The sequence below is a fragment of the Anser anser genome (genome assembly GCF_964211835.1).
Source record: "Anser anser genome assembly, chromosome: Z".
NCBI classification, from domain to species: Eukaryota; Metazoa; Chordata; class Aves; order Anseriformes; family Anatidae; genus Anser; species Anser anser.
Genome location: NC_139723.1, coordinates 28402261 through 28416222, shown reverse-complemented (window position 1 = coordinate 28416222; position 13962 = coordinate 28402261). Strand labels below are relative to the sequence as shown.

The 13962-nt window shown below is 35.8% G+C and overlaps 1 protein-coding gene across 1 annotated transcript in view; it reads right to left on the bottom strand.

The window, feature by feature from the left end:
- Positions 1-13962, bottom strand: part of MAN2A1 (mannosidase alpha class 2A member 1) — a 139155-nt gene that overhangs the window by 43664 nt on the left and 81529 nt on the right. The window contains exons 14-16 of the mRNA XM_083817586.1: positions 7019-7184; positions 5653-5889; positions 5422-5544 (exon numbers count right to left, since the gene is read on the bottom strand). Coding sequence (XP_083673712.1) covers positions 5422-5544; positions 5653-5889; positions 7019-7184 — 526 coding nt within the window. The remainder of the gene's footprint in view (positions 1-5421; positions 5545-5652; positions 5890-7018; positions 7185-13962) is intronic.

Sequence of the window (13962 nt, the reverse complement as noted above, 5' to 3'; positions counted from 1 at the left end):
TGCTATAGTATCTGTTTCCCTCATTATCAGCAGAATTCAATGTAAGACTCAGCAGCCTGCTGTGGCAAGTTTTGTTAAGCCTGGAAGGCTATATTTTCAGAAACAGGATAACAGAACTATGGGTCAAAAGGTCCAGAAACCATTTTTCAGTACTCATATTCGAAAGAAACATGACAACTTGCCCTTGGAATGAAAAAATAAATAAATAGTCATGTAGAAATTTTAAGGGAGACAATTTGGAGCAAAATAGCATTCCATAGCTCCCTAAGATATCTTAAACTACCTGGTACCAACTGTGTGCCAAAGTATTTAAGGGATAACTGAAGACTTGCCTTCACGTACATGTTTACTGGCTTGTGTAGGAGCTGGTATGACGTATAGCAGCTTGAATGCATGAAGCATGGTCAATGAAAGTTTCCACCTGCAGTCAACTAAATACTACCAACAGTCTTATTGTGGCCTAGAAACTTCTGGCAGTACAACACACTGTTCGACTTCCACACCAAAAACATCCAGAGGAAAGTTTTCCAGCACAGACTGAATTGCTCGTGATATATTTGAGATTTAAATCAAGAATTTGAAGTCTTCATGAAAAGTGTCTTCTCAATAGCATATTACCCTTAATTTGGCAGAGCCTGAGATTATACTAATGTTTTGGGAAAAGTAAAATGCTATGACCTCTCAAGAACTGTTTAAAGGATTACATAGCATAAGAGAGAAAGCAGTCATTTTACATCTCCAAAAACAAACAAACAAAAGAAAACACCACTTGGGGCAGACCTCTAAATGATAGCTGTGATGCTTGAGGGAAATGTGTAGCACCAAGGAGAGAACAGACATTTCAGATGCAGCTGATACTGGAGTAATTGTGAGCACCCTCCAGCTAATTGTCCCTGCATACTATCCTTTTCCTGTTATCAGTCATGTAAAAACTCAGAAAGCACTAAAAAATAGGATTCTGTGCTTGAATGAGGGTCCTCTGTTTTTTGAGATACGAGATCTAAAGGCGTATACAGTGGCATTTTCTAAATGGACAGTCTCTCTCCATTTGTGCAGTGGACTATCTGGCCAATAAAAATGCAAAAAGATGACATTATCTTTTAGACTTGAAAGCCAAGCAGTTAGATAGCACAAACAAGTAGAAGCAACAGGTAGGCCTGATAAATATACAAAAGGATCTGTAACGAAAAAATGTTTTTTTAAAACTAGTAACAACTTTAGCTATACAAGCCAAGAACCATAATCAGTAAAGGAAGTCCAACCATGGAGACAAAGTGCGAAGGGGAATAGGACAGGGAGAAAAGCTTCAGCACTAAAGATTCTGCAGGATAAAACACATCTGTTATTATATTTTCATGCAGTACCTAAGTACCCACAGTACAAATGTGTTCATAGACACAGTTACCTGAGGGAGAATAGCAATTTCCCCATTGTGGGCCTATCAGAAAAGTCTACATTATTTCGGAAAAAAAAAAAAAAAATCTTACAGAAAATGAACCACTCACATTGATCCCAGAAACAGTTAGCATATGACTCTTTGGGAAAAACTGTTATGTTCTATTCCCTATTGGTATTGAACATGGTTATAGAGTGAGTAGGTCATCATAAATTGACATATCTTTAATACATAGCAGAAAACATAATGAATTAATTTAAAGGTCCCGTGGGAGGCAGTTCTAAGGACCAAAGGGGTTCAAGAACATTCTTGGACACTCTGCAAGACTGCAGTCTTGAAGGCGCAGGAGTGGGCTGTCCTTATTTGCCAAAAGGCAAGACAGTGGGGAAGAAGACCTATCTGGCTGAAAAGAGCTTCTTTTGTAACTCAGGAGAAAAAAAAAAATTTAAATTATGACCTTTGGAAGAAGTGACAAGAAACTCAGGAGGACTACAAAGATGTTTTGAGGTTCTGCAGGGAGGAAATTCAAAGGGCCAATGCCCAGATAGAGTTTACCTTGGCTACTAAACTGAAAGACAATAAAAAAAATGTTTTATAAAAATATAAATAACTAAAGGAGTTCTAAGGAGAATCTCCACCCTTTATTGGATGTGGGGGGAAACTGACACGAGATGAGGAAAGAGCTGAGGAACTTAATGCCTTTTTTGCCTCAGTCTTTATTAGTAAATCTACTTCTTGTCAGGGTACCCAGCTCACTGTGCTGGAAGTCAGAAACAGGGAGCTGAAAATGAAGCCCTTGTGAGCCTAAGGGAAATGGCTAGCAAACTACTACACCATTTGGATACCCACAAATCTATAGAGCCAGAGGGGATCCACCCAAGAGTGCTGAAGGAGCTGGCAGAAGTGTTTGCCAAGTCACTTTCAAAAATTTACCATCAGTCCTGGCTAACCAAGAAGGTCCCAGATGACTGGAGGTTGCTAAACGTGATGCCCATATACAGGAAGAGCAGGAAGGAGGATCCAGGTAATTATAGGCCTGTCAGTCTGACCTCGGTGCCAGACAAGATCATGGAGATCACCGTGACTGCATTCACACGGCACATACAGGACAAACAAATGGTCAGATCCAGTCTGAACAAGTTTACAAAAGGCAAGCCCTGCCTGACTAACCTGCTCTCCTTCTACGACAAGATGACACACTTCATGGATGGATGAAAGGCTGTGGATGTTGTTTACTTGGATTTCAGTAAGGCATTCAATACTGTTTCTCACAGCCTTCTCCTATAGAAATGGACTACTCATGGCTTGGAAAGATGAACTGTCTGGTTGGTAAAAAACTGTCTGGGCTCAAAGGGTCATTGTGAATGCAGTCAAATCCAGTTAGCATCCAGTCACAAGTGATGTTCCCCAGGACTCAGTACTGGGGCCAGTTCTCTTTAATATTTTATCAACAATCTTGGTGAGGGGATCAAGTGCACCTTCAGTAAGCTTGCCAAAGACACCAAGCTGGGTGGGAATGTCGATAGGCTTCAGGGCAAGAAGACTTTGCAGAAGGATCTGGATAGGCTGCACCGTGGGGCCAAGGCCCATTACATGACATTCAAAAAAGCTAAACACGCGGTGCCGCAACTGGGTCGTAACAACCCCATGCAGCAGTACAGGCTCAGGCAAGAGCATCTGGAAAGTTGCCCAGCAGAAAAGGACCTGGGGGTGCTGGCTGACAGCCAGCTGAACACGAGACAGCAGTGTGTCAAGGTGGCCAAGAAAGCCAATGGCATCCTGGCCTACATCACAAATTGTGTGGCCAGTGGGACTAGGGAAGGGTTTGTCCCCCTGTACATAGTGCTGCTGAGACTGCACCTCAAGTACTGTGTTCAGTTTTGGGCCCCTCACTACAAGAAGGACATCGACGTGCTGGAGGGTGTGTAGAGAAGACCTACAAAGTTGGTGAAGGGACTAGAGACGAAGAGTTATGAAGCGAGGGAGACTGTTTAGTCTTGAGGAGACTGAGGGGAGACCTCACTGCTCTCTCTATAACTACCTGACAGGAGGTTGAAGCGGGGAGGGTGTCAGTCTCTTTTCTCAGCTGAAAAGTGATGGGACGTGAGGCAACGGCCTCAACTTGTGCCAGGGGAGGTTTACATTTGATGTCAGGAAGAATTTCTTTATGGAGAGCGTGGTTAAGTACTGGAACAGGCTGCCCAGGATGGTGGTAGAGTCACTATCCCTGGAGGTATTCAAGAGATGTGGGTGTGGCACTTGGGTAGGTTTAGTGGTGGTCTTGTAGTGTTATGTGATGGCTGAATCTTATGGGTCTTTTTCAATAAATGACTCTACGATTTCAGGATACAATTGTTCTTCACAAATTTTTCAATAACACATGGGAAAAAATAGAAAAATAACCATCTAGCCAAAATCAAGAAAACTGCCTATACTTTATCCTACCACCACTTCCCACGAGGACTTGGAAAGTGTTAGTCAACCCACCTCACACTGAGAGCTGTGAACAGATGGCATTTCTTTTAGACAGAAACCATTAGTTCAAACTGTTTCAGGAACTACTACAGAATTCCATTGTTTTTCCCAGTAGGATAATTTAATTAATGTTATTAAAATTCCAGCCAAATGAGCCTTATGGTATATTAACAAAAGCAGAATTTTTAGAAGTACCATGATTTCATTTTTATTGTACAAGAAGTTACAGAAGCCGAACGTACCACCCTTTTGTAATGTTACATAAAAATGTAGTTTTATTTCATTGATCATGAAAGTTGTGTGTACCTTATTTTCTAACTGTGCTTGGATTTATGTGTACACTTCTTACTGATTACTGTTTTTCTAAGCAAAAGATGAAGTAGCATCTAAAATAAAACTAGTTAAAGTTTGAACTAGTAGCTGCTGAAAAGTAAGAATAAAAAAAGTGATTGTATTTACATTTTGTTCTGATTATCTAACAACCAAAAGCACTGACATTTAAGACTTAAGAGTAAGTGAGCCCTGTTGAACATAACTGATGCAAAAAAATTAGACTAAATACACTAAATGACTGAAAATTTCCAACTGACAGATCTCAAAAGGCATGCTTCTATAAGAGACTGTTAGAGGGAAAGGAAATGGTTCTGTCCACTTCTGATATACACACATAAGTAAAAACAGAATAGTCACCCTTACTTATCTCCTGGAGGGGCCAACACAGAAACCCAAGTTTGCCTTATACATGGAACTTTACTTTCCCCAGGATAAACTGGGCAGAGGAAATATTCTGCAAACTACTTAGGTTCTTTAAGGTGTTTATTACTTTTATCATTTGTTTTCTGAAATACCGCCTTTCCAATTCCAAAAGTGGTACAGTAGATTTCTTACAGTTATATAAAGCCAGTACAGGAACACTGTAATTTCTGAATTTCCAATTTGAAAACTAATAGGAGTATGCTGTTGCCCTCCAATAATTATCCAGCTAAAAATACTGATAACTCTAGACTACTTAATCAGAACAGATGCTTGCTACTCTGTGTGTACACTCATCAGCTGGGACTCTGCATTTTAACTACTATATTAAACTACATATGCTAATCCCAGCTAACAAATACTACACTCCAAACTGGAAGCTCCTTCTTCACATTCAAAAAATCATCAGAATCAGAAAAGTGAAGAAATGAATCAGTATCTCTGATACTGTTCACCATATGAAGTGCAAGTGATTTTATTAAGAGTGTGAATGGTCACATCTCACTGAATTTTTTGCAAGGATGGCATCTTACTAATTTTTTTGGTGAATCGTAAATATTCTGTATATTTTTGCACTTTCAAGTTAATACTTTTTTTTTCCTTCCCCCTTTTTATTTCAATCTAAGTCAAGGATTATGAAGTGTGAAGTTCTGTCAATCATTTCAATAACTGACATGATTATTTCCAACCACACAGATGTATTTCAATGCTGGTGAAAACTTGTTTTTCTAAGCTGCATTTACAGAATGCTTCAGGTTACTTCAAGATTAGAATCTCTGTGCAAACAGAAGTTTTACCTTGGCATCTCCATCTGGTAAGAAGAGGTAAGCTCCACTCTTATCCCGGTTACTTGTAGTTCCATACCAAGCAAACTCCACCTTCATTTGATGATTTTTACCATCTTCTTTTGTATTTATTTTCTACAGATAGAGAGTCAGTTTGAAATAGTTGGCACAGTTAGGTTTCCACAAGTAAGAACAAAAGTTCTTAAAAAAAACAAAACTGTTTTGAACTATAATGTAATATACCTCCAGTAGTCCAGACATTCCAGAAAACCACAATTTCATATAAGAATTTTCTAAGATTATATTATCCACAGAATTCGGCATCTCTTTTATCTTGAAAATTCTGTCTGGCTTCTCCTGCACACTGTTCCTTCCACTCATGTATATATCATAGTCTGCTAAAGTTGTTTCTGAACTCGGAACTTCCAAAAGCTGGTAAACTCCAAGACCCAAAGGTGGTAGATGAGCCAAGAAAGAGATCTATTGGGAGCAAAGAAGACGCTGTTACTAAAAATACAAAAACTTTTTATATCAAATGTATGCTCAGTTTAACTCGTTCTGTTTCAACAGGCAAATGAATATGAAATTACAAATGGCATTCCAAATTTAATGGCTGAAGTATGTGCAGGATTAGCACACAAAAATGTCTGTATCACTGATCTGGTTAGCATGAAAATTACTGCTTATTAATGCAATAATTATTTTGAATCCTGGTAAAAAAGAATGTACCTTGTAATGTATATTTCTAAGCATATTTGCTATTAATTAAAGGTATGTGTGTAGCACATCAGTTGAGCTTGGACCCTACATGTCACCAAATATGCATTTAAAAATCCACAAATTTAAACAATAATGTTTTATTTTTAGTTTCTGTTCTTTTAGAAGTAGAAAGTCATCTGTACAGAAAAGTAATATTCAAGGTAGATCTCCAAAACAATTTGCTTAGAATTTGAATTACAGATATCTTATTTCTTCTTCTTTATCTTCTGCAATTCCCACATGTTACTTAACAATAATAATCTCTTCAGAGGACAACTGAACAACATTAATTGAATTGTCTTTGCAGGAATGTTATGCTGAAACAAATTCAATTTGGCTCCTAAGTCAAAAGAAATCAGGCTAAGAACGTAAGGCTGAAAACAGAGCTCTATGTAGTACTGTTACATTATTAAGAATTCCACATAATACAGTTTCTGATGTGTGACTGTTGAGGACAGTCTTCTGTAATGACGTGTGTCAAAAATTCTCAGAAACTAGTTAGAAACAAAGTAAGGTGGAATCAAAGCCATCTGTCAAACAGTGCAAAGTAACAGAGATTACTATCCAGTCTGTATGCACCCAGTATTTTCTGCTCATGCAACTGAAATGGACCCCTAACGTATTATAACGTATTACAGAAGTTTAACAACTTATCGGTTTAAAACCATTTTAATTTATGTTGTGGTTTTTTTTTTTCCTTAGGGAGACTGAATTAGTGCAATAATCTGCTGAAGGCAGAAAGAACAATATTTGAAGTGTGCTTTCATTACTGTATCATTTTATTCCCCTGTGAATCTACAGTATATGTCAATTAAAACTTCTTTAATGCTTTTTACTTAAAGCAGCATACCTGATATGCTTCATGTGATACTGTTGTTGCTCCATCCCAAACAGCACTAATCTGGACAGTAACAGGTTTTCCAAAAGGAGATAATAATTTAACCCTCGGTGAATTCACATTGACTGAAACCACTGAAAATCGCTCCTGTTCTGTAGGATTATATATCAAAAGGTACCTGCAAAAATATATTTGCCAAATTACCTTCTGGTAAATAAGTTTCCTCACTTTTTAATATTATTGCACACAAATTTTACACACAAAGCTTTAAAACAATGTTGGAACAACAGGTACATACCACAACAAATAAATATGCAAAAACATAACCAGAAAACAATGGATAGTTAACATAAATTCCTGGCAGACTTTTCCTTAATGATATTATTTTTCAGATGATTCACACAATAGCATTTTTAAAAATTCTATGCAATCAAAATATGTTAATTTCAAGTTTTAACTACTAAATTGCTATTAATAATTGCAATTACAGATATTTAGGTTATTTTAGATGGATTTTTCTGGCTGAAATGTTAAATTTTTATCCACAGTTGCTTTCCCTTGAACATACCTTAGAAATGAAGTGACAAGCATAATCTGGAGTATGTACACGTATCTGATTTACATTCTTTAAAGAAACTTTCTCTCTGTTAAAAGGGAAACTTCATAATTATTTAAATTATAATTTACCAAAATTCCCTATGACACTTGTCTGCATATACACTGAATCTTTTTATCAGGTCTGCACAGAATAGATAATTTGTATGTAATCTTATGCCTGTTCTTCCATTTCAGCACACAGTTTAGATCATTAACCAAAATAATTCACCTTGAAATTGAAAAGAAACATTTCATTCACACACAATTTTTTTCTTACAAGGCCATATATAGTAAAATATAAAAAAATAAAATAGTACCAGAACATTTGTGCCTCACACATCTGTAGTACTGCCACTTTATTCCCCATCTTCTCATGTCAAGCTCAAAGAATGCACTATTTACAAGTGTTCCCTTAAGTTATCCTCTGTTCATTTTATCCTTAAGAAAAAAGTCCTTAACACTGAAAAATGTTCTTGCCAAGATCTCTAATTACTTCTTAGATACACAGCAGAAACAATATTCTGTCTTCAACCTCGTTGAACCTTCCCACTGTAAAATACAGTTTATTTCTTCATGAAATCTTATCTTTCATCAGGTTCCACCTCATCCCACCTTCAGCATTCTTCTAAGTAGAATCTCCCCATTCTCTGTGGCATTTTCTATGCAGATTCCTCAGGGTCTTGTCAGTGGTTTTCTTTCTTTTCCTTCTATATCTTAGCCTTCCTCAAATTCAACTATCACCTTTAACTGCTTCATTTAGAACTGTTTCCTTGTACCCAAACCACAAATCTCATTCTGTCACTCTCATCTAAAAACATCATCTGTAGCATGAGCCTCTTTCAAGAACCTGCCATTCTGACTGTAACTCTTCCAGATTCCTTACCCATACATTCAGACACTCTATGTTCCATTATTAGATAGCCTGGTACTTTGGTACAACTTTAAGGTCCAGCTAACAAGCTGTTTATATAGCTAAACCCTTTAAACTTCCTTCTTTTCCAACATTAGCTCTAAACTGACTGAGGGAGCCCTCCTCTACACAAGTATCAGAGGAGAGTGAGGTCTCCTGGCACCTTTGATCTACCTTTAGAAAAGCTGGGCAGGCGGTGGTCAAGGAAACACTGAGACTACACTTTGGGCATAGGGAAACAACAAGACTTCAGGGCTGAAAGGCAGCAGCAAACTGCACAGAGTTAATAAAGAAGTATAAATTTTAACTCCTCATTTTGAGAGAAATGACTTCTACACAGTATCAGTGCCAAAAAGAGAGATTACATTAATCCACCATTAAGGTACGGATGCAATACAGACACACAAGGAACATCCTTCCTTCTTCTCTATACTGCTGAAAATTCTCATCCACTCTCCTTCCACACTGTACATATATTTTTATTTACTTATGTAAATATGTTACTTTAATTTTAAGTCGTAACTTTGTGTACTATGTTACTTGAATTTTAACAAATTCAGTTTTGCTCTACTGATACTCAGAATCCTTATGAACACTAACCAGGCAACCATTTCCCATTATCTTGTCACTGGCTCCCTCCTTTCACATTCATCAAATTTTGGCTGTTTTCAATCTCACTGCCCATCAACACTAACCTATTATCTCAAAATCAGTAGAAAAGGTGAATTCCAACTTTTCATTAGCTGAATAAACTAAAACCAGAGGCTATATTAGATTTTTCTATTAAGACCCTTCAGATAACCTGATATACATAGAAAGTTTCCTATAAAAAAATATTTTCCTTCTTTTAACTCCTTATTTTAAGCTTCCTGTACAAGGATTGTTAAATTATGAGTGCTGTGCATAGCAATGATTTTTCTTGCATATCTATGCATCTAGCCATGGTAAGCTCTCTACTAACACAACCAAAAGCACACTGGAACACTTTTTTGGCCCTGTTTCATGTTGAGGACTTCTAGATTACCAGACAAGACATTAGTTAACATTATGCTAGGTTAGCTTTACAAGCTGTCTTTAACAACTTCTGCAAGATTCTGTGAGCCTTCCCTAGTCTTACGTAGGTCATTATTACACTTTGCTTCATTGATTTTTTTTTCTTTTTAAATATGAGTTTAAGTGTTAACATAACTGTTTTTGTAACTGTTGTGGAACTAAAACCAAACTAAAAGACTGTTCTAGAAGCTCTAAGAAGTAGAAAGACAAAACAAAACAAACAAAACAAAAAAAGCAAACAAACAAACAAAAAAACCCACCAGATTCATGAAATGTTTTTTTTTTAAGGATTCCTCATATACTATGAAAGAAGAGTGCAAGGATTGTCAGGAGCAATATAGATAAGAGATGATACAGCACAAAAGCTCTGAGTAAATCATCATTCTCATCTATCAGAACATTAGAGAAATGTTTTATTTATACTTGCTATATCTGAAACTCTGAGCTCTTATGCTTCTAAGTAAAATGCTAGCTTATACTTAACAATTCATTTTCAGTGATGCTGTACATCCTCAATAAACTTACATTATCTGCTACACAAAATTTTCATGTGAAAATACTGCAAGGGATTTCTTCACCTTGTCACTGATATAAATATGTTTCACAACTTTAATTAGAGTCATGTCAGAGCTTCCCGTAACAAAAGCCCCAGATTTTAACAACTGGCATAGTATACTTGTATTTCATTTGACTATGTATTTTTTTAGATATTTGGATAAAAAACGTTTTGTTTCAAGTTATTTATGTCTTATACCTTCTTGAATCAAGGTGTTTTAAGTTCATTATGTACATGTCAAGTGACACAGCAGTCAAAGGTAGTAATGGCAAGGCAGATTTTATGCAGTAGAGATATAAGTAATTTTGTCCAGATACCAGTATTTTGTTTTCAACAGGACCAAACTAAAATACTTATACTGAGATATAAATATTGTGCATTTGCAAAAGCACTGATTAACGTGATTAAATTGTGTTATTTCTGAAGTACCACTCAAGGTTCACTCTTACATAACATTCCACTGTAGCTATTTTCAATTCTGTATGAAACAATTAAGTCACACATTTCAGTTAAGCTGTAACATTACAGAGAATGTCATCTGCAAATGTAGGGTACAACTGCTTAATGTATTGTGGTTACATTACATAGAGAAGCAATGTGATGATATTTAAAGGTTTTCTATTCCAGAATTGAAGCATGAATATGAGAAGTACCAAAGCAGGAAACAATTATCCAGGCCACTGGTCTTCGGAAACACCACCAAGAAAACTACCAAAATTCACATCTTTTGTCAAAAGAAAGGATAGAGGTTGGAAACGACTCTACTGGTAAATTCAGAGGAAAAAATTAACCCAGACACTTTAGAAACACCAGCATGTCTAATTCCTGACCACCATTTCTTTAATTTATTCCAGAAATCAAAGAATTCTGAAACTATTAACTGTATTGAAACAAAATTAAATCATATAACTTTTTCCTAATAAAACCATGGCCAATTGTTTCACACAGAGACCATGTTTCCATCTGTACATCAGAGGCAGAAGTAAACTGCTCTCAGTTTACTCATTTTCAAAAATGAGAAACAGATGCAGATCTGAGCTCTTATTCCTTAATAGGATGCATCTTTTATGTACAAATATTTGCAATTTCACAAAAGCAAATCCTGCCACCTGCCTTTCAGACAATTTTGTAAAGACACACCTTGAATTTTTTGATCCTATACTTCTTGGATCTCTGAAACCCAGAGTATATTTTATTCATATATGCATGATAATTTTCCCTAGATAGTGTAACATATAGCATTAATAAACTCTTCTACTAAACATGTACATTGTCAAAGAATATTTTGATTAGTATCTGTAGTTAAAATTAAACTGGCTGTGAAATACTTTCAGCCACAGCTGAAAAAAGCCACCCCACATTTGTTTTCAGATACTTTAATAAGTTATCAGGAATACAAGTAAAACAGTTTAGCTATATTCATAGGTAAAATATGAAAAAAGCTGTTGTAGATCTCTAACAACTTTAATCTTGGTCTTCTAGAAGAACACTAGAGGAAGTTTTGTTTTTTTAAACCAAAAAGTTACTGTATTTCATGACCATTTTTCTTCCGTTTCACTGATGTGGATAAGCATATGGGCATACATATATGTCAATACATGCACACATTCACTGGTAACTCCTGCAACAACAGTTACTATTTTCTTTTAAAGTTCATTTAATGGTGTCTTCTTAAATGATGCCTCCAACTGATGTGAGAAACAAAACTAATTACTAGTAAACATTGGAAAGCTAGTGACAAAGGATTATTTGAACCACCACTTCTTCAAGACACTAGGATATACAACAGCTTAGGACATCAAACTTTGAGAACCAATTACTCGAGTTCATAGTCTGATCAATTTTACTATCCCTATGACAAATTTTCACAGACAGATTACTGCATTTCCCATAACTCATTTCACTGAGCACATATGCTCAATTTCAGTGCAAAATTGCAGGAACAGCACCTCTGAAGCTGGTTAGTGTCCTTCCCTTTTCCATAATAGAGACAAAGCTAAAAAAACAATAGCTAGATGGTGAAAACATCCAAAATGTTAGAATTAAATCCAAAATCAAGAATAAATACAAGCCAAGAAGGCAAATAGTATGCTATATAAATAGTCTTGCACTGAAGAAAGAAAAAAAAAATATAAGCATGTAAATTCTCCTGGAAGTCAAAGGAAGGTATGTTGGGGTGGGGGGCAACTGAAAGGGAAAGAAAATTGTGAACCCACTTTAAAATGCTTCAAGCCCCAAAACCAAATTGAATCATGCCTACATATGCTAAAACTCAGAAAAATCACCAGAAGAACTGGTGTGTTAGAAACCAGAATTCAACTAGAAAGATAATCAGAATTCCAAACAACTCGAATTCTCTAAACATAAACATTTCACTAGAATGATACAACAGTAAAAACTGTCCAGACATCAAATGAGTGTCCAAACTTGAATCAAAACTGATCCATAGTTGAAAGTATGCGAGAAAAGATTACTCTGAAAGATATAAGATGACTCAATAGATAGCTACATTGTCTAGTTAGTAAACACTTAGGCATAAGGGAGAAATGAATTAGGGATTAGTATCTAAACTGTGCAAGGCACCATCTGCCATGGTAGATGCCAAAAACACAACTGTGTGACTTCTGCTGTATGTTGGGAGGAAGGGGAAGAGGGAGGGGAGGAGGGAGGGCTAGAATCCTAAAAAAAAACAAAACTAATATTTGAATTGACATTACATAGTCTGTTTCTTTGGGGGTGGTGGTGAAGGGAACAAACAGAACCAAGACTAACCACTTAGAACAGGTATCTCCATTTGTACATTGCAAAATGTATGATTTTGCCATAAGAAAAAAAAAACTTACATCATTTTTTCACAGACGCCCACGAAAATACGTAATAGACACATATTTTCCTCAGATTGTTAATACAGAATGAAACTAAAAACAACTAGACCACAAAAAGGATTCTTGTGTTTTTTAAGAAGCTCCCTCCTTTCTAAAGACTATGGGGAAAAAAAACTACTTTGGAAAAGAAAAATAAGCATAAAAACTCCTTCTCATTCAGTAGAACTTTTCTTCTTAAATTTTACAAAAACACTAGACAAATAAAAAATCATATCAAGTTACTTAGTTCTATTAGAAGTTCTTACGGTCTATTACAAGACAGTCAAGCCCTCCTTAGTCAAAAGTATCTTTTAAGGGATTTTTCAGTTCTAGGTTACCTCACCCCATTTTTTCCCCATATCTAGCCTAGTTTGCGTGCATTTCTGCTATAAATTACTAAAGATGGAAAGAGTATATAAAACTATTATTCTGAAAATAAATGACATATACCTAAATTTTAGCGTCCTATAATTCAACTTCAGTTTTTTGTTTTGTTTTTAAAGGGATTTAGGGTATTATCTGGTTATCTTGCCATACTACTCTTTTGGTTCTTCAGAAGTTGGACACACTTGCCTCCACTGAAGATTAGTATTTTTTCTACAACTCTAACAGTTACTAATATGAGCTTAAAAAACATTTGAAGTTGCACAGCATTTCAAGATACCTTTCTGTTATAATAAAAAAAAATATTTAATGTGAAATTTAGGTAACAATGTTTTAAAGAAAGTCTCTCAAAATCTGACATATGAAAATCATGTGTCCAGTCCAGTACCTGAAGTTATTCAAATCTAATTCATACTTGTTTCAAGGAAAATTTGACTCTGCAGGTATTATTTAAAAACACTCCTCATTTCCACATCTGCCATAAGAATATTTACTAATGAAATGCAAAAAGCTCTCCAGATTTCATTCAAAATATACTTTTTCTACTACACATTACTCATAACAATGAACTATAAGCCTCTATCTTAAATTA